The sequence below is a fragment of the Homarus americanus genome, unplaced genomic scaffold (assembly GCF_018991925.1).
Source record: "Homarus americanus isolate GMGI-L3 unplaced genomic scaffold, GMGI_Hamer_2.0 scaffold23617, whole genome shotgun sequence".
Taxonomy (NCBI): domain Eukaryota; kingdom Metazoa; phylum Arthropoda; class Malacostraca; order Decapoda; family Nephropidae; genus Homarus; species Homarus americanus.
In genome coordinates this window covers 3,770,829-3,793,238 of record NW_024720711.1, presented here as the reverse complement: position 1 = coordinate 3,793,238, position 22,410 = coordinate 3,770,829, and the positions used below count along the sequence as shown (strand labels likewise).

The 22,410-nt window shown below is 39.2% G+C and overlaps 1 protein-coding gene across 2 annotated transcripts; it reads right to left on the bottom strand.

Moving 5' to 3' along the window:
- Positions 1-1,149: 1,149 nt before the first annotated feature.
- On the bottom strand, positions 1,150-21,087 carry LOC121860744 (dynein regulatory complex subunit 7-like; the record flags this gene model as incomplete). Of its 2 annotated transcripts, XM_042358078.1 has the most annotated exon segments (13): positions 1,150-1,257; positions 1,945-2,046; positions 4,248-4,466; positions 6,026-6,229; positions 7,102-7,219; positions 10,987-11,110; positions 11,693-11,818; positions 12,164-12,434; positions 13,589-13,822; positions 15,323-15,496; positions 16,059-16,252; positions 19,410-19,535; positions 20,850-21,087. In XM_042358078.1, coding segments are annotated over 10 exon segments (1,596 nt in total), but the record flags the coding sequence as incomplete, so codon positions are not given.
- Positions 21,088-22,410: the final 1,323 nt, after the last annotated feature.

Here is a 22,410-nt window from a genome sequence, read left to right as displayed (position 1 = left end):
AAAAGGTCGGTTAATAGTACATAGTACGGAAATAAAACATGCATTTTCAAAGTACCTTTCCCTAACCTACCTCATTTAAGTCCCTCTATTCATTTTTGTTCATTTGCCATTCATATTTCAATAGAATTTGCTTTAAAACATTAACCACTTTAGTAAATAAATATGAACCAGCACAGAAACCGTGAATAAAAAATGGAAAAGTCAAAGAACATATGGCATCACAAAAATTGTGACCAAGTCCCAGGTTGCTGATCTGACTTTCTGCCTCATTTACACATAATTGCAGGATCTCAATTGTTTCTCTTACTATTGACAACACAACATACATACAGGTACATTGTTTCTTATTCTTGATTTTTTTTTCATTTTTGCATTTCTTTATGGTTCTTTATTACTATTATTATTATTATTAGCATTATCATTATTAATATTATTACATTATCACCAACCAGGCCCCGATGTGGGTCAGTGACCTGTGCCCGGGTGGGCTAATCCCCGTAATTTTATTTATTTACGTATTTATTTATTTTTTACCACCTAGTGATCTGCATACACCCCATGCATTAGGTTCACAAATTTTATGGTCTTCACTACCCCATGATCTTTGTAGGCACCTTAAATCTTCATACACCCTCTGATCTTCACACAATACCTGATCTTTTTGCACCCATTTATCTTTATATCATGTGATCTTCCCACACTTCATGACTTTTGCAGACTCCATGATTTTCAGTCTGTGATCTTCATACACCTCAGCATCTTTATGTAACTCATAATCTTCCAGTGTCCTGTAATCTTCACACATCTCATTATCATCAAATAACCAATTATCTTCACACAACCTATGACCTTTATTTATCGTATTATTTTCACACAGCCCTGAACTTAATTTTTTGTGCCCATGATCTTCATAAATCCTGTAATCCTTACACTTGCCTTGATCTTTACATCCTGTGGTGTTCATTCATCCACAAGTACTGATGCATCTTTTGAGTAATTAAAGAATATTTTTTCCTGAGTTATTGTATTGAAACTGATTAGAAAAACAGGTGCTGATGTACATTTTTATATACATTTACCACACTACTGTAACTCGAAATAAGTAACTTTGAAAAAATGGTCAAGGATGGAGGGGGGGTAGAAGAGTACCTGATCAAGTCTGTCTTGCAAGAGGTTGGCTCTGAGGGCGAGGCGCTCCCGTAGGTCTTGTAGACACCTCTCTCTCACCATTTCTCCTATGTCTCTCTCACTGTCATCCTGCAAACATAAATATCTGCCATGCTATACTCTTTACAATGATTTAAATAAATATACAAATGATAATTTTTTTTACCGAAGAGCATACAACAGATTAGTAAAGTTAGTTTGCAAGTCACAGCAATTCTTGAGTAATCAGTAAAGTATTCAAAGGTTAATATCTAAAACACCAGAAACTCTCTTATTTTACTTACATTAAACAAGAATGTAGCATGAGAGTTGACATTATGCCTTAGTTCACAACATTTCTAACAACAGGAATGAAATTTTCCAGCCTCAAACATGAGTGGCAACTATTAATACTGTATTGTGTACACTAGTGTTGTGTGTATGTGTGTATAGTCACCAAGGACACTAGTGTTGTGTATATATAGTTGCCATGTGCATTAATGTAGTGTGTATGTGAGAAAGATATTTTTTTATCAGGATGACACTATTGGATGGTGGCATTGAGTGGTAATTGGTGTCACACACCAGCAAGCTGTGGTAGTGAATGGTTGTTGTTGTCACCAGCCAGTGGTGGTGGTAACTTGCCAACAACTGATGATAGTGAATGTTGGTTGAGTGTATCTTACCAGCAGTTAGTAGATATGTGTTGTCATTAGCCAGTGGTAGAGGTGAATGGGAGTGAATGATGCTCACTAGAAAATGGTGTTATTAGAGAGTGATTATGTGCGTGTATCTCACCAGCAGGAGTGGCAGGTATGGGGAGATAGTGTCGACACGGTCCTCGCGTTCCTCCTGACGCTTCCTGTGGGCCTCTTCTCGGTGTTTCTCCTTGAATTTCCGCTGCAGGACATTAATGTATCAGTAAATCCTACTAACACAGCCTATTCTAACATGTCCTCTCGTTAAAATACATTTTTGGTAGCAATCGCCAGCCCAAGGACTACATTTACTGACATTACAGATGAATACGTAGTTTTTCCTAAATTGACTGCCTCAGAATGCTTAACCCATACAAATTCCCTGCTTTCGTCCCTTGGGCCTGCATGACTCTTCTATTGGCACAAATACAATATATCTCCAGTTCAATAAAATCACAATACAGGTATTCCAAGAACTTTAAATATTAAAGAAAATTATTACAGTAATATTTTGTACATTGAACAAATGTGTTCAAGATTAGTTTTTATACTTGAAACTATTTCTAAGTCTAGAAACATGATTATGTTTTCTAATTTCAAGTCATGTACAGTCAACAGCAGTATGGTATGAGGCAGGTGATCTGGTAACACTGGGGAAGAATTGACAGATATGCTTAGTTATTTAAGATTAATAATTGGAAATTGCCTAAAGATACATTCTTCTTTACAGTATAACTTAATTAGTATTTATGTGTCAAATCATTTTATTGAGAAATATGGAACATTGCAGCAGGATGATTCTTAACTGGGAACCAGACGTATAAGATTATTATTTGTACTGCTGATGCCAACGAGTATTTTTCAGCGCTTAATGACATTCATTATTAAACAATGTCATATATTTCTCAACATTATTTTCCCACATTTTGCACATTGATACTACAGTACAGGTAACTACTACCTTGAATGCAAGAAATGTATTTTTATGCAATCTTCGATCATAAATCTGAAATATTTGACCATTTTAAGCATATCTGTCAACTCGTCCTCATAAAATATTTTCAGATTACTTGGCTCACATCATGTAGATTGGTTCAGGACAAACAACTGCTGTTGACTATACATTCATACCTTTTCACTTAGCATTAACCTTTCTCACCTTTATGTATTTGTTTTGTATAATTTAGGAGGGGGACAATTTTCCTTATGCCACCTATGTCCTATAACATATCCCTTAGTGTCCACAGTGGGACTCTGGATGCTATTACTGTACTATAAGCAAGAAGGAAACAAACCTCTGTTATAAGTACAATACAGTACTGTATTTTACGGCGTATAAAATGCATGGGCATATAAGATGCACCCCCCATTTCAGCAGGGTGTATTTAGGGAAAAACTTTTGTGTGTATTTTCGTCCTGTAACCATAGTTTTCTTAAAATAATATACATATACAGTACCAGTAAATGTGAAGGGTATAGGTATTCTAGGTAATTTATGAGAACACCGCACCCACCAGAAGTTGTTCGATTTGTTAATTTTTTCTACAGACATTGTTATCACTGGTACCAGGTGTCTGTTATGACTTAAATTTTGATGATCCCGGAACATATCTCCTATCCCACCACATTATAACGAGTTCCCCAATTGTGGATACCATACTTCAACCACAACCTTGCCAAGGAATGTACAGTGTCCTCTGTGATTGTGGAGAGAGACTTGTAATCAGATGGCTTTGGAAAAAAAATCATCTTTGGATCCCCATCTAGTTCCACTTTCCTAAAAATATGGCGGTGTTGTTTGTTCAGTATCAAGTTAATATAAGCTATTCCAGCTATAGAATTTTGGATATTTTAAGTTTCCATTTTACAATACTCTTGTCATTCGCGGGTTTGTGATTCGCGTTAAGCAGATGGTGGCCTTTTCCCGCAGCACAACGAGTCGCCCCATGCAGCATCTCGTGTTGTACGTACTCTCAAAACTAAGGTAGTACTGTATAAGTTGCTGTTCGTGGTTTTGCCTATTCACGCCATTCTTTGGAACCTTTACCCCGTGAATAACATGGGTTTACTGTATGCATATTTCAACTTGAACTTATTCACTTGATGTCTGATGCTTATATCTGTTTGGCACTGACTGACTCACTACCAGAGAAATATTTAATGTCATTCACTTAATGAGAGTACATTTTTTTTTCAAATTTGGCAAAGCATTGTCCTGTACTTGTTTAGTCCCATTGGTACTTGTTCCTATAAACTGCACACTATCATAATATCTTCCAGATTGCAGAGCATTAGTTATGCCATAATGGCTTTTAGAAACCAGAAAATCAGTTGTGATGTTGGTGAGTGAATTATGGAAAGTTGGGAAGAAACACAAAAGACACAAACAATCAGGTAAATTACCTGCTTCAGGATATACTGGACTGTTTCATTTCTCTGAATGTCAAACATGTGTGGGAGGAGGACGATGTGGTGCTCCTCGTTGGCCCTGGCTGTCCTCAGGGCTGCTGTCTCCTCCACCCCACGTCGCACCTCCTCCTGTACCCGCAACTCTGCTTCCATTTCTGCCTCCAGTACCGCCCACAACTGAGGCATGGCTGGCCCCTCTACACTCGGGTCAGGCTGCCATCAACACTGACTAATTAATGTTGGCTAAAACATGTGTAAAAATTCTTATTCTCCGGCAATGGAAATGTCCAGTCCAACCAATGTGTCCAGAGAAAGTGATAAATAACAGAACAAGCAAAATGGACCATAAAGAGAGAAAAGAGCAGGAAGATTAGGTGACAAAGAGAGAGATATGATTGGCACTACTGTATACAGTCAGTCTGAGAAACAGACACTGAAGATAATTCTCTCTTGATGACTGGATTGAAATTTGACCATTTGAACAACAGAATTTTTTAACAACCACAAAATTCTAACCTGACACAGGTAAATAAATGACTGATGAGCTACAGTAGTCCATTGAAGAGCCACTGTGGAGTAATTTCATGAAGTCAGAAAATGGATTCCACAAGCATCCACACCCTCAGAGGCCCCTTTTGGTTTGTTTAATTCTGCAGTACAGTATTTATTTAAGCTGATGGAAGAGTTGGATCCTTAATAAATTGTGTTACTTTAAATTTTGTCAGGAAGAACTACAGATGATGTTTTTTATGACGAGGAATATGAGTGTTGTACAAAGTAATTAGTTAACAACAAAAGGGTTAGAATAAAACAAAAACCACAATTCTTATAGAGTACCAAGTTTGATAAGTTTACTTGTTTGGTGGAAAAGAATGGAAGAGGTATGGTATTGAAAAGGAGAGTTGGTGAAAATTGGTATTATTTATGAAAGACTGCTTAAGTTTAAGAAATATTAAAGATCTGAGACTTCTGAGTAGTACAGTATTTCACCATTGTGCTGTGGTTGCTGTGACACCTATAAATATGATCCAACTGCTTCATGATAATCTACCATATAAAACTAAACTGATATCTTTAAAAATAAAATTGGTCAGTAGTAGACATCTGTGGAAAAATACTCCTCTGATTTTACAGTGTCAAATACTTGAAAAAATTTTCTGTAGGTATTTAGTCTCCTGGGTAGGTGGCACTGTACACTCTACCTCAGGGGTGTGGGGTTGAGGAAGGTCAGTCAGGACAAGTATTCAGCAAGAGGTAAACATGGTTAAAAAAAATAGTGGTGTTCGTTTCTTTACAGTGTAAGTTATTCTTATGATCATGCGGCTTTATAATATTGATGATGTGTGAGGTTTGTTTACATCCGCTCAGTCTGTGTCCTGCCGCCACCGCATGTGTTGTTCACTGCTACCTCTTGGTCAACTAACTACTGTGCTTAGACATCATGCCAAAAGTCTCTCAGAAGTCTCAGAAAGGAAGTGGTCTAGGGGAGAAAGTCAAAAGAGTGTGGCTATCAATCGGAAATGTTTGGAAATTATAGACAAAATTAAAACAAACACCGAACCTCCTAGTTTAAGGTAAGCCATGAATACGGTTTCTATGTACATATAATGTGTCTGAGGTATCTACATAGGTGTGAGCGTATTAATGGAATTAATCTCGATTTAACGAACTAGTTCACTAAATTGGGTGAAAAATAACGGAAAAAATTGCTTCCGTTAAATTAAGAGTTCGTTACATCGGATTCCGTTAAATTGAGAGTATACCGTACAAACCTGAAATCCTTGTGTCATGTCCGGGGTTAGGGCAGTGGAGCGACCATTTTGGGGCTTGAGGAAGGACCTGGTGGGCTGAAGGAGACGATGACGGCCGTAGTGATACACCAGCAGGATTTTGCTCTCGCTCACCTGGAACACTCGTCGCTGTACCACCTTGTGTGGCTCCATGTTGTCAGGGCACCCAAACTCCTCTTCAATCCTCTGCCAGGGAAGCATGATCACATTGCTATCTCTTGGTTTATAATAATACTTGATTGAATTTTCTTATTTGTTATCCTACATTCAAAACTGAATGTCTGAGTGTTTAAATATTTCATTCATCATTGTGCACAGTTTTATCATTTCCTACCATACTGTAAGTTGGCTACAACACTTTCTCCATCATATACTGTCTACATGTTTGTACACTAATGTTTTATCTCAGTACAGTACTCCACAAAATTTCATCAGCCTTATTGAATTCATATGTTAATTTTACTTTTTCTTGTAATCTTTGTACAGTGTTTTCCTAATCTCACAAGATGTGAGGCATGCAAAGTGTACTTACAGGTATTTAGCAATCTCACACATTGGATTTTTGTAGTGCAGATAACCCAACTCAGGGGCAGATCCAGGAATATCAAGGGGGAGGGGGGGTTGCTGTAAACTCCCCCCTTAAAAATTTTAAAATATGCATTAAAGAAAAGATATTGGAATTTTCTGATGAAAAGGGTAGGGTCTGGACCCTCAGGACCCCACTCCTGGATCCACCCCTGCAACCAGTTACTGAAACACCCTTTTAGAGTTTAAGATGACACAGAATGGGTTGATCCTGTGTTTCTCAAATTTCTCCTTTACTAATCTATCTTCATTATCATCATAATCACTGTTTTATGGTAATTTTCTATGCTTGTGTGGGTTACCCTTGATTACCTGATGCATGGTGCTCCAGTTGCCATGAAGAATATTTGAAGTGAGTTTTACGGCTCGATGCCCTTCCTTTCACCAACCCATTTATACAATAGGAACTGGACAGTATACAAAGGACTTCCATGTTTTCAAGGCAGGGTTGGTACTCCCTGAGGTTGACTTACCTGAATGGATCTGGGTGGGGTGGGGTCTGAGTTACCGAAGGTGACAGTCCTGGCCAACAGAAGGTCTGGACGCTCATCATATTCCTCCCTCCAAGTGGTCTCACCAATTACTCGACTCCTATCAAAAGAGTCAATATGTCATGATCACCTTTTACAATGGTCTTTGTGTACCAAGTGTGATAATTATATCCAACTAGAATTATATTAGATACGGAACTACTTATCAGTACTTAGGATGTCTTAATAAGTAATATCCCCATTAGCCAGAACAATTGGTGCAGCGATCTTCCAGGGATGAAAGATTTCCGGATAATGAGACGACTCTCTTAAACCTTGAAAAAATCCCACATTGTAACCTTGACAACATCCCCAGAATTTTTCTGAGTACAGTACTGGGATGTAATCATCAGTTATGCGAAGCATTGGTTAACTGGACGTTGGTTCATGAGTATACCTGTACAGTATACGTAACTACAGTTTTATCACTTTTTATATCTTAACACTGCTTTAACACTGTATTCTTGACAGAGTGTCCTGGTACAGTACTGCAAAACACAAATTGTATGCAGAAACACCAGCTAGTGAAGGAACAACCTTCTACAATGGTAGTAGAATATGAACTAAGTGATCCACGTGGCACGTGGAAACGCATTGAAGCATGATGCAATTCTCGGAACTCTTTGAAAATTTGTTCCCAGGCCTAGAAGGGAGAGGTTTGGAGACATTTTCTTGGAATTTTTCTGGAAAATACGCCTGGTTTTCATCCTCGGAAACTCGTTCCCATGCCCAGAATTGATGAGTTTTTCTGGAAATTTTCAGGTTCAATTTTAATTCTGGTTACTGGAGAGCTCCAGAGACCTGGGATTGTGACTAACAGGAAGATTAAAACAAGTAAGTCACATCTTGCCAACTGTGATATGTGAAGGTGTACTAAACAAACATTGCTGAAGTTGTCATTTAGTTGTTGATAGAGACAAAACATGTTGTTTACCCACTTGGAAAGTTGGAACGGAGAATGGGAAGAGAGCATTTATAATTGCATATACTGTACATACTGTACAATTTATTGTATTGGGTAAAAGATGAAGTTGAAAATAACAGAAGTTCATATGCAGTACTGTAGTACTTGAATATATTTCAAAATTTTTACAGTGATAAGTCAAACTATTTGACAGCAAAAGTACCAAATGTTGGAGAGATAAGGGTGGGGAGGAGAGTTGCATGTCAGATAACCCCAGTAATCCTAAATCTTACCTGAGAGCATCGACCCTAAATCTGGAGTAGAACATAAAGACCTCCTCCCCAGGGACATGGTTATGGTCATCAACCTCTGCTGCCTGTGCAGGGTTGTCCATGCCATCGCGGCGGGCACGAGCAGCCAAAGAAGCCGGAGCTCGCCAATACTGGTGACCTGCCCCGCCAAAACATCTTTATTGACTTTGACACCAGCAGTTTGTGGGTCCCTCTCTTAAGTGAGTATTATAAGTACAGTGGGGACTCATTTTACGTGGGTCTCGCATGCACGGTTATCGCTTACATGATTGGTTAAAATGTGACCATAGTTATAGCTTACAGTAGGCGGAAAGCCATAGGTAGTGCGGGTAACGGTGAACATTAATTTAGTGATCTTCTGCTTATTTAGGGGGCTCTGGGTCACTTAAATTACTGAAAAATCTGTTGGTTGAGAAATGATCAGTGATGGCAACATTGTTAAGGAGAGCAGGAACATTCAGCTGATACTGTTCTGTACTGTAAACAAGAGACCGCAATAGCTCATCTGGGATCGAGTGTAGTGTATATTATTTGTCTTTATTCATGACATCTTCAGGTCATGGGACTCACTAATTCCCCACCCTGACAATGAATTAGGTCATTACAGTACTAGTTGTGCTTTGATTTAATGGCAAGCTTGGGACCAGAGCCTTGCTGTTAAATTGTATTTGCCTTTAAATTGAAGCATGAATCACAGATGTGCCTTTAAACTTATACATGTGCAGTGATCTAGAAAGATTCTGACACGAATCTGGTAAACTTTTTTTTCACAATTGGCATCACTGACAAAGACCCGCTGTCCAGTAAGGGTGGAGGCTGACTTTACACCCTTCACTTTGACTGTATCAAGAACTTTCTTCTGGGACTATACATATATTTTGGTAATTAATCAATCCAAATGAATATATGCTCTCATGTTGTAAATTACATTCCTCGTGAAACCTCTTGGCAGGTGAAGGAGGAAGAAAGAGAGAACAACTCGCCACCTCTTGCTCGGCAGCCCTCGATCCCTTTATAACTGAATGCAATTTCACCTATAATTCCTATATTATTTATGTTCATTTAGTGTCAGGTTAATTAAACCTAATCAAAAAATTATTAATTTTCCCACACTTAATCCCAGATGAGCTACTGCACTGTAGGATATTCCTCTCTTGTTTACGGAGCGGTAACAGTTGATCATTCCCGCTGACCTGCTCTCCCTAACAATGTTGCCAGCACTCAGCATCTCTCTAGCACCATTGTTGTCACTGTTGAAGAGGGTTGGTGCTTACCACAAGATCTGTCTTGAACACTTAGTAAATAATATTGTGGCATATTTATCAGAACTTAATAAATACATGTATTATTGAAGTGTATACCTCTGTAATATGTTTCCATATGAGACCACTAATCTCTCACCCAATATTCACCGCAAATGAGAGAAGAGTTTATATACAAAGGGGAACCTGATATTGCATTAGGATTGCATAAGGTCAGGTCAGTAACATGAGAGGATAAGGAGAAAATTACTTTTTCCCATACATTATGTTTCTTTCCTAACTCTAGTTTCTATTTATTCTTTAATTACTCTATTTCTTTCTCTCTTTTTCTTTTTACTTGTACTGTATTTCCTTACATGATTTCTCATGCCTTATTTCCTATTCTTGTTCATCACCTCCCTTCGTAAATGAAGGGGGGGGGGGAGAGACTGGCCGTGCCGCATTTGTGAGTTTGTTATTTATTCAATATTATATTTTTGTATGATCAGCCTCTTGTGGTTCATGTTTCTTCATAAATAATAGAAAAAATTGGATATATAATTTGTAATACGACTTCAACATAAACGACAAGCTAAATCAGTGTTGGTGGTGTGGCAATACCAGAGTAGAGCGAGGGACCCTACAGGCAACATTATCAGGAGTTTTAACGTCACCGCCAAGCTCTCATCGCTACCTATTTCACACATCAACAAATCAAGGAGAATCCAAAAGTGACAATGACCCCAACACTGGAGATTGGTGATGAAAATGAAGTCACTTAACAAGTGTCTGCAGTTGATTTTGAAGGCTTTATATCTGACTAGCCTTCATCTCCTGCCTGGATCCCCATCATCTCCCAGAGCTTCCCACACCGTCACTATTTGATGAAGACAGTGGAATAGTATCACATAATTAACTTCCTGTGCTGCCTTAAAATATTTAATGATGTAGATGCAGTTTATGTGACATTATGTGTCATTTTTGGAAGGTTAAGTTTGTTACCCAATGTCATTCTAGAGTAATGGTTTGGCGAGTCCAATGTGCAGACGCATACCAGTACGATATACTCACACAAAATGAGACCCCACTGTATTTTATATGGAATAAATATTTTCACTTTTTTTAAATATACTGTACAAGGAAAGACATTTTAGCACTATCTCGCACTCAGTTTATGAGACCATAAAAGAAGACAGTTATAGGTGTCCCTGTCTTTATTTACAAGGGTCTGACATTCTCAACACTTTATACTGTACTGTACTACCCATATAAAAAAGGAATAACATAAGCTTGTCATTATTGTTACTTTTTTATAATCACCAATTTGTCAAAAAAAAAAAGTAAAAGCAATTGTTGAGACTAAGCAACTCACGTTTGAGTGTGTCCTTCCTGGTGTTGGCAAAGGTCTCCACGATGGTGCCTTGAAGTAGGTCGGTGACAACTCACTAGCCCATCCTCCCGCTGCTCGTACTTCTCCCACACCTCCTTCACTGACCCTGGTATGGGTGTACACCACATAGCAATAATGATAATGATCCCAGATTATAGTTAACAAAACATATTACAATAAGTTACTGAAGATTGTACAGTAACATAAGGTTTCCCAGATAAGCCCAAAGATCAGAATATATATACAACCTGTATTGTACAAGATAAAATAAATAAGAAGACAAGTAAGATAAATTTAAATAGAGACATAAAGAAATAAAGTATAAGTAAACTAATTATTTTACCCCGTATAAATGGTTTACAAAACTTGGATAAGTAATTACTAAATTAAAAAAATAAATCGATAGCAACTGATTTCCCCCTATATCAGCAGTTTGCTTTTGCTAGGAATATCAGCATTGCACCTCCATAAGAACATGATGATGACCTCTGAATGTCACAAGATGATACTGCAAGATCATTTACTGAATTTTTACAATGTTTACCAGCATGATGGTGCCCCTGCAAAAGAGTAAGAACCGTGAAGCCTGGCCTCATGTGAGAATGAGTGGTCACCAGTGTTGAGGTAAAATGTGAGGATGATCAGTAACCAGTGCTGACATAGAATGTGGAGGTGAGTATTTACTCACCACTTTTGGAGAAGAATGTGAAGATGAGTGTTGCACCTCGTGGGTGGGAGAATGGGGAGTAGTGCCTCACCACCACCCCACTGTACACTTCCTCCCGCCACCCGCCTGGGAACCTCTCTATCAGTGCTGTCAACACACACACAACACCACTGGTACTATTTATTATAAATGACCGTGGTAATGAGGATATAAGCCATATAGATGCATAACTACAGTAATGGTGATATATCATGGTAGGGTCCGAGGGTGTTTTGTTTTCATATCAAATATTCTGAAGATCATTAATACAGTAACACGTTTATTACCCCCAGTACCTATGCTGCACTATACTGTATTTGTTTTAAGTCAGTCAATCATTTAAGTCAAAACCATCTTCTGCCACAATTATTCTGAGTTATTGGTGTGCCACAATACAAATAATAAGATTAAAATAACGATGGGAAGAATATGTGGATAAATGGACACACTCACCTTCCTCTGTGATGATGATGGGTGTGGCCCAGGTGGTGGGCACCTTGAGGGCATGCTTGGTGCCACTAGCCATGAGGGAGCTAGTGGTGATGTATTGAGAGTCTCCAACTTTCTCCCTGCTGTGTGATGGAGGCGTATGATGGCTATATTGTTGATTATTCTGATTTTTGTTGTCTTGATGAGTGGGGTGGTGTGGTGCCTGTGAGGCTTTGGCTGCCCCAACACCATCATCCATCAGAGGCATCCACACACTTCTATCTGACAGATCAAACTATATGGTCTCTTGTAAGTATATTTATTACTTGAATATAACACATTCAACAAACATTTTGCTTCAATCCATAGTTTACTGATTGTCTTTTGATGGGTTACTTGATATATTGGTGCTCAGATGAATATAATTATAACATAAAAAATGATAGATCTCTAAACTCCCTTAATCCTATAGCTAAAATAATTGCATCATGACCATTACCAAAGTCACATAAGTTTTTAGAAGAACACTTGCAAAGTCACTAAGGATGGGCCATGGACCTGGCAGATAAGAATACAGTCATGTGAAACAAATTCCTGGTGTCCTGCAAATTTGTTCTGGGATATAATGAGACTTATTGATGATTCCCTCAGTGACATTAACCCCTTGTGTGGGGTCTCTGTGTTGTGGAGCACCATATCAAACTGTGCTGCACCAATGAATATACTGTATGCGTCTATACAAGGTTGTCAAAGTTTTGTGGAGGCAATGTCCTGAAATAAAATTGATCCCCAGTCAATGGGTAGCCACTCGATATGGGCCAACACCAGGTTGTTGCTGACAATTCTCAAAAGAACTCATATTGTGACACACCTGGTAGGCTAAATTCAAGGAAGTGCTTCAAGTTTGGAGCAAATCTATTGAATATTCTTGAGACATTTTCCAGAAATGAATGGAGCAAAAAGAAAACTGAAGATATATTCTTGATGGGGGACACCCTATAAATTACTGTAATACAATATATTTCAGATGTCGACTGACAATGAAAATAAAACTTCTACAGCCTTTCAGCTTAGTGGTTCCATTGAAATTTCGACTAGTTGACCAACTGACTAGAGGCAGGTTGGCAGCTTAATGTAGAGGTAAATTACCTGCACCTGTCATAGGTCAGTAATCCTGGTACAGTACATTGTTGACCTCTCTGATTAAACATGTATGGGGATGTGGGGCCACACAGCATCTGACAAATTTCCCTCCAGATAGTTACCTCAAAACATTATCTTGTTTGCCAGGCAAGTACTGGGCACATGGACATAAATAATCACTTATCTGGCCCCTTAGCCCAGGCATGCCAGGAACTGCTTATCTGCACAGCTTGCTGGAGGCCTAAACAGTTGATGAATGTTAATTAAGTAATTATGAATATTTAACAGTGCATGATTGTAACTTACCATATCACAAGAGATGGCTTGATTGTACTTGGTGCAGGCCCAGTAGTTAGTGTGGTTAAACAAAGCGTGGATGTAAAGGTATGGCAGTGCTAGGGAAGAAGACAATGAGAGCACCTGGCCTGTGGTGGATTCAATGAAAGTAGGTGTAGTGACCCCCCGACCTGGTGGCAACACCACTACCCAGAAGTGAAGGTGCGCTTCTGTGTAGTCTCCCGAACTGTTGACCCGCGCTTCCTGCAAGACACATGAGCATTCCACCAGTCATTTTCAGTTGTCACCTCACAGAATATGGGCATGGAGATCTGCTAGTCTGTTACTTCACCTCAAACCCTCACTGTGTAGCAATGAGAGGTCAACTGATATAGTGTTTTTTGTGTGTGTGTGTGACAAACCAATGGGTTTATAACATTGGGCTCATTTGTTTTTTTTATTGTTTCTTTTTCAATACACTTGGTTCTAGTTATTTTGATTTATGTTCAGTCTCTATTCGATTTGATTTTAATTACCCTATCTGCATTTTTTTGTATGCATCGTACTCTTGGTTTCATTTGTTTTAGATTTCCTGATGATGGAGAAAGTATCTCCGAAACTGTCACTACCCAAGAAATCATGATGTTTTACCAAGTGCTGGTTTTACGATTCATTATATGTCTCCATTTCCCAAGGGATATATCTGTTGCAACTACAAATCAAAATATCGTATATCAGGTTCATTATAACATGGGCTTCAATGGGATATGTTCCTGGCCAGTCGGACACCCAAATATATCACCGATAAAAACAAAATCCTAGAATACTACTAGCACTACAATAATATAAAACAACACTCACCACATCATTAAAAACAAGTCAAGTCATCATCACATATCCCCCTTGAGGCTGAGGGGACTCTTTTTAAAGTGGAGTGGAGACATCAACCTGAGTCCTACACAGACTTTAGGGAGTTGTAACTGGAGTTGTAGCCTGTCCTGGCCTTGAAGATGATGAGCAAAATGCTTGCCAGACATTTTCAGAGTTACACTGCTCACTCCAGTCATAAAAACACGATAACAATAATGGAGAGTCAATTCTCTTAAGAAAAACGTAAGAAATGTTGCAATGGAGGTGTGGTAGGGAATTATTGGGTCTCTTGGTCTGAAAATGTCTCGAATAAAGATGAAAGCTAAGTAGCAAATATATTGATGGCTAGCAAAAAAGTTTATAAACTTTTATTCACAACATTTGCTCTATTTGTGTTACAAAATGGATTTGGTACCATTACATATATGGAGATGTGTTCCTCATGATGTGGTCTCATATTACTGACTTATTGATGCTATGTCAGGTCACCCATTGTCGGGGTGGGGAATCAGAGCGAAAGCACTTTACAGTCACTTAAAGTACAATGTGAACTTAAGTGATGTCCTCTCGCTGTTAGGTAAAAAAAAAACATCGAAGATGACTGATAAACATTGAGCTCCATTTCTTACACACATGTAACCAAGAAGAAACAATGCCTGGACTGTAGTTCACAAGATGACCACGAGGCAGTGTTTGGGTAGATGATACCTCAGTTGACAGATGAAGTGAGTGATGTGTTCCATATGCTGCTTGGCAGGATGACAAATATCATTAATGCGAGTTTGTTAACATCACGAACAGGGAAGTGGTCATAATATATCAGCATCACTAGTGCAAATTACAGTAGATTGGGATACTGTATCATAAATAGCAAAATAGTGGGCATTCTCTTACCAGGGTTTGTATGTCCTCTATGTCGCCTTCCTGCTGTTGCTGCTGCTGCTGAAGCTGGGCAGCACGTCGGCGCCGTGCTCGCTCTTCCATGATGAGAGCATAATGACTCCTCAAGTCGGGTGGGGACCTTACACTATACTTGGAGGACGTCACCTCTTCCTGTTCTCCACCCTCCTGCCACAAGTTTATGTGATTTAGAAATCTATTTAACTTCATACATGCGTAGAAGGTATAATTTAATGTATGAAAGAAGATATGCACAGAACAGCATATATATACAGTAATATCTCCGTTACCTGGAATCACTCTTAACCGGAAGTCTTTGATACCCGGAATTGGAACTTTTTTAGAATTATCCAGAAAATTACGGGTTTGGAACGATTTTCTAAGGAGCACATTCAATGGAAAATTTTGAGAAAATTGTCCTGGTACCCAGAAAATTCCAGGGATGGGATATTTTTATTTTCGGTTTTGGGAGATGAAAATTGGGTCTATTTTCCATAAATTTCGCAAAAAAATTTCCGGTAACTGGAAAATTCCGGGGATGGGGGATTTTTTCTGGGTTTGTGAGATGAAATAATGCGTCATTCTGGAAAATGCCCTAAATTATGTACTGTACAACTAACCGTTTCAGCAGAAATTTAATTTTATATGTGGATAACAGTTCATTCTTGTACAGTATATGTGTCAACCAGTATAGCTAAACCATAAGTGTATTCATACATAATCAACTTGCCTCCTGCTGATGCTCGAGGTACGGGCAGGGTAGGTGAGAAGTATCTCGGGCGACAAGTGTGGGTTGTGCTGATCCCTGGACAACGGGGCATGGTACCCTGCACCCAGCAACACAGATGCTACCACCAGCGCGCACTCTGCCCCGCTACCCTCCTGGGCTTTCACTACCACTGCTGGTGAACGTACCCTGGTTGGCTGACACATAAACTCTCGTCATCAAAGACCATACCTTGCATGGCTGACAGATCAACTGTTAGTAAACTCACCAATAATTGATATTTATTGACAATGAAAATTCAACCTGCACATAAATCAGTGGGTTGGTATTAGCCTGAAAATTTTGGGATCTGCCATTGTTGACCTTTGTAAAACTTGGACAAAAAATTAGCTAAGAAATTGATGAAAGTTTCACTCCTCGTTACTGTTGTGAACTGCATTAACACTGATTTAGGTTAGGTTAGTGATGACTTAAGTAACACTGGGGCTCAACATTGACTCACACTCGTTAGAACATTAATGATAGGTCAAACAAGGTCATTAACACATCTTTCCAAAATGCAGTTTTGCCAAATATAAGACCACAAAGAATAATTGAAATATTGTTGTTACAGTGATGAAGTTGAAGACATTTACCGTATCCTCTTTGCCTGTGGTCAGTTCACCAACTAGTCAGCCTGGTATTCTAAGGCACTTTCACAAACAAACACACAAACTAAAATAAACAATACAGTAATTATAATAATTCTAACAAATTAAAACAAAAAGTTATATCAGTTGTACTGTACTGTACTGTATTTATTTCTGGTCAGAGGAATGCTGACCATTTATGAGTTAAAACTTCTCAGGAAAGTCAAGCACATTAACCCTCCCCCCAATGCTGTTTACAGTATCATGAGTAAGTCAGAACCCCATAGGGAAATCAATACTTTTACTACCAATAATTCCAGCTTATGCCCAGATGAGTCCCTGGTGTACTGTACATACAGAAGGGAACTTAAACTCGTGCATCTTTAACCTGCCTACAACTAATGTTTCTGTATTTTGGAGATGAAGAATGTGTTGGTGGCACAGCTGCAGAAAAGTGTTCTTACACCCCCTGTGGTAACCCTTGTCTCCAAACTGCACCGTCACAGAAGTAGAATCACTATTTATGAATGAATGGGTATTGGTTATGTAACGCCAGACGTGATCGTTGGATAGGTTTGCTATAGGTCATATAGGCTGGCCTTTTGGAGACATGGGTTACCACAAGGTGTGTAGGAACACATTTCCACAACTGTACAGTGGTAATGCAAGTATCTCTCATTACAGTCCTGTACATTACTATGTTCAAGTCCTGGCCCAAGACATTTGTGAGAAGAGTGTTATCCAGTGAGATCCTACCACACGTCACAGGCTCCTCCAGGAACTCCTGCACCAACACTGGGCAATAAAGTTCATAACAAAAATAACAAAGAACAGACCAACCACTCAAATGACCAGTAAATACACACTACAGGTGCATGATATACACACAATACACACTACAGGTGCATGATATACACACAATACACACTACAGGTGCATGATATACACACAATACACACTACAGGTGCATGATATACACACAATACACACTACAGGTACATGATATACACACAATATACACTACAGGTGCATGATATACACACAATACACACTACAGGTGCATGATATACACACAATATACACTACAGGTGCATGATATACACACAATACACACTACAGGTACATGATATACACACAATACACACTACAGGTGCATGATATACACACAATACACACTACAGGTGCATGATATACACACAATACACACTACAGGTGCATGATATACACACAATACACACTACAGGTGCATGATATACACACAATACACACTACAGGTGCATGATATACACACAATACACACTACAGGTGCATGATATACACACAATACACACTACAGGTGCATGATATACACACAATACACACTACAGGTGCATGATATACACACAATACACACTACAGGTGCATGATATACACACAATACACACTACAGGTGCATGATATACACACAATACACACTAAGGTGCATGATGTACAAATGAAGGTTACAATTTACAGTGAACAAGACAGGTTATGAAGGTAAATTGAGACAGATTATAGAGGTTATAGTGTCGGATGTGTGTGTGTGTGTGTGTGTGTGTGTGTGTGTGTGTGTGAGGCAGTTCACTAGTATGAGGGATGGTTAATGTGAAGCTTATTTCTGTAGTATGAGGGAATAAAGATTGCAGGGTGTGTGGTTGGGCCAAGGCTACAGTATACAGGACTGTCCTGCAGCTAACTCAAAAAGGCAATACAGAATTCAGGGCCATTCTGTATTGACGAATCCATGACAAAACCCCAACGGACAAAACCCCAACAGTTTTCTACCGACCGACAAAGCGACATAAAGAGGCACATAACCTAACCTTACATAAAAGTGTTTTACTTTATATATGAGACTAGGGTTTTGTATGTACACCGTATTGACATTTCAGGATGGTCCTGTAAACAGCCTTTTTGAGTTCTAATTATAGTCACTTCCATATGGTTGAGCATATATACAGTACAGGTACTGTACTTGTATGAATGACTGTATGATATGTAAGACAGTACCCCAATATTGGGGTAATATTTAATAGTTGCCAACATCTACAATACTACTTACATATATTTAGTCTTATTATGGGGATGGAGAGGAACAATTATTTACCTGACCCACATTGGTTGTTCAAAGAGAAAATGTGGGGTAAAATACTAAAAAGAACACCTCAGCTTTCAACTTGTAAAAATCCTGAAACTATAAAAAAAATTACCTTATCAGTATTTATGTTTTTACTGTTTAGTATGTCATGGTGTTGTTTTCGGTGTTCAAAAGAGGAGGGACCCATAAACTTGAAAGTGATTCTTAACCTTTTTATAGGTTAGGTAAGGTTTTCAAAGGTTTGTTTGGTGTTCTTTTTAGTATTTTACCTAAATATTTCCCGCTACTTCAAAGCCCTGCCCACTGTAGTTGGGCTAAATACAGTATTGTACAGTATACAGTATAGTAGTTGCCATATAAAAATGAAAACTACTCAAAAACTATAAATTTTTAACAAAAATGCTGTATGTATTAGAACAAATTATTTTTATTTTTTCCCCTCTATAAGACTCAATATGTAAGTAGGTGTTGGCAACTACAGTACTAAATATTAACCTGGTGGGGGGAGGGAGGGGGTGGTGTGTTGGACTTACCAGGGAGGGCGGAGGCTGGGGTGGTGTGTTGGACTTACCAGGGAGGGCGGAGGCTGGGGTGGTGTGTTGGACTTACCAGGGAGGGCGGAGGCTGGGGTGGTGTGTAGGTGATCATGTCTGACAGGACGCGGGCAGCATCTTGCATGAGAAGCAGCTGAGGATGAGGCACCCGGCTGGGCACCACCAGGCTCACCACACTTACCTGAAACATACACACAGTATTATAATATATAGTGCATCATGTCATCCCAGAAATGAACGAAAGTGACCCTATTAAAAATTCCTACCTTTCTATCATCACTAGTTAATTGTCATATTTGATTCTGAAGTGATAGCAAAATACAGTTGTGTAGTGTACTGTGTGTCTGTGGTAACTTCATGTACAGGTACTGTAGTTCAATTTAAAAGTACATTACACAGGTAGGTTAATATTAACGAGATAACCGTCGCATCGTAATTTGTTTTGATGGATCATTTTATACTATGTTTTCTTTGCTGAGTTTGAATGCGATTTTCAATTCTTGGGAAAATGCTCTGTTTGGTAAATAATTAGGCCCCTAGGCTCGCACCGGCAACAATACTTTGTCTTTCGCAGTTATAAATCAGTAAGGCGGCCCAATCCACACTCGATTTTATCCTCCACTCGGTGTTTGTTGACGAGCTCCTCGGTTTGAGCAGCTTCTCACGTCTACACAAAACGTAAAATTATACCATATCATTGTAAGTTTTTTTCTGTTTAATATGCTCGGGGGCAGCTAGGAAGTTAGGTAATGTTAGGTAGGTTTCTTTGGCTGCTTGTGTTTCTTATCAACTAAGGTTAGGTTAGGTTAGGTTAGGTTAGGTTTAATTTATAAATAACCCAATTTCAACACATTTTCCCAAACTATGACAGCGTCTGTTGCAAAACACAGTGAAATTGTGGCGTTTTTAAAATTCACTTTCTATGAAAATCGTCGATGGGTTTATCGTCAATAATTACCCACAGGTATATCTACTGTACATCATCAACATGTGTAGTAATTTGTTTATTATATCTATCATTGCATTTGTTGTACTGTATGGCTTATAACTTAAAATACAGCTGCTTGGCCCATGCAGGGGTGGATCTATGGGGTCGGACCCTCCATTTTCATCAGAAAATTCCAATACCTTTTCTTTAATGTAGTATTGTACTCATGTATAGTGTATTTACTATTGACCTAATACCTAATATAGGTCCACATGGCTTCAAAATGGCCTCAAAATGCCCATGATATTGGTCAGATTTAAAGGGTTATAGACCCCACCCCCCACCCACCAAATACTTGTGGACTCTGGGTGGGCCGCATCCCCACCCACAAATCTGGACCCCCGGCTTTTTGATGTTCCTCCCTGAATTATTGCAGATTCTTTTAATGACAGAAAATACAAAATTACACTAAAATGAGAGGGAAAATCTGCCATGATGTGATACTTCAAAACTGTATTACTAATGACAATGAGTTATACTGAAGAAGAAAAGGAACAGTGATCTAACCATCCTGCCGTCTTCATTCTCTGGAGTGAGAAGTAACAGAGGACCTCGCGCGTACAAGGAGTTATATCGTCGTCTGTAGCTTGCGATATAATCTAAAAACTCATCTTCTGCTACTTTGCTAGCTTTGTATCTAGCAGCTCCTTCACTTTCACACATTGAGGTAGTTTAGACTTACTGTACAAGTACATGCACAGTACAAATTACAGAAATTCACGGATGTCCGCTCGACTCGCTCGCCCGTTTCTATGACAACGACGCTACAACTCGTGGGTAACAACAGACCTATTACTCTTGTGTTTACCCTCTTCACAGGCTCGTTAGCCGCTTAGGCGGTCGGTCTGGTTTCTGTTACGAACTTACACAAGTACTGGGCTTGTACTAGTACATCAAAAGAAAAAAAAATATATTTTTTTGTGTAATATATGGTAATTTTATTAAACACGATTTTATAATATTCATAAAGAAATTTGTACCTAAACTTTTCTAGACGCTGGTGATAATTCACTTTAAAATAATCCACAACCATTAGTCCCCCTGTGGGTGAGATTAAACTTATGTGATTATACTCACAGATGATCTTCTGGAAGAGGCTCACGCCTGTGACTCCAGCTCAATAGCCTTGTAGTGGAATTCTCCCCTACAAACGTTGTTTGTCGCTGCCTAGCCGACCCCACCAATTCCCCAGTGTATGCCTCGTGGTCTAGGTCAACCAGCGCCGCCATACACCACGGAGCGGGGGTCAACTGCTATGCCACGCCTACCCCCGCTATTTAAGACCTGACCTCGTGGTGATCTGCCTCTTTCTCTACCTACAGCCGCAGCCAGCAACACCACCTCTGCCGCTGCCTGGCGGCCCTCGCTCCTCCGCCTGCCTGGCGGTCCTCTCTCCCGCCGGCGAGCATGGCGACCCACAAGCTGTCCTTCTCTGAGCGTCCTCACCAACCAGCTCTCTCTACATCACGCTTGTAACCATGCTGCCTTCCCAGCACCAAGCTGCATTGTACATCCAATACAACATGTATATAGAGAGCACATTGTGAGTTTCCTTTCTCCATCCCATCCTGAGTGTGAACCAAACATCTCATACCCCACAGCCTCTTCTCTACTCAGACGGTGGCTGTGTGTGGCGGATATTTTTGCCCTATAATTATATACTTGTTCTTGCTTTTTCCAGTATTTATCTAATTTTGCTTCAAACTTTTCCACCGTCTCCACATTCACTACCCATTCCAGTTGTTGACAACCCTACTCGGGAACAAATGTCTTCGAGATTTAGATTGAGATTTTTTCCCGATACTGAAAATTATTCCGTACGGTAATTGTGTCCTCGGATCGGAGAATGCCAGCAATAATTCTAAATTGCCCACTTGAGAAATATAAAGTAACGTGTTATCTCTCTAGCTCAAGTACAGGGATCTATAGTTTTTGTAGGTGTGGATCAAATTAGCCCCTATATGATGCAAATTTTATATAAAAAAATATTGATATAATTTGGTATAATTACTTAGAATATCGGGGGCGGGTCCAGGAATATCAAAAGGGGAGGTCCAAGAAATTGTGC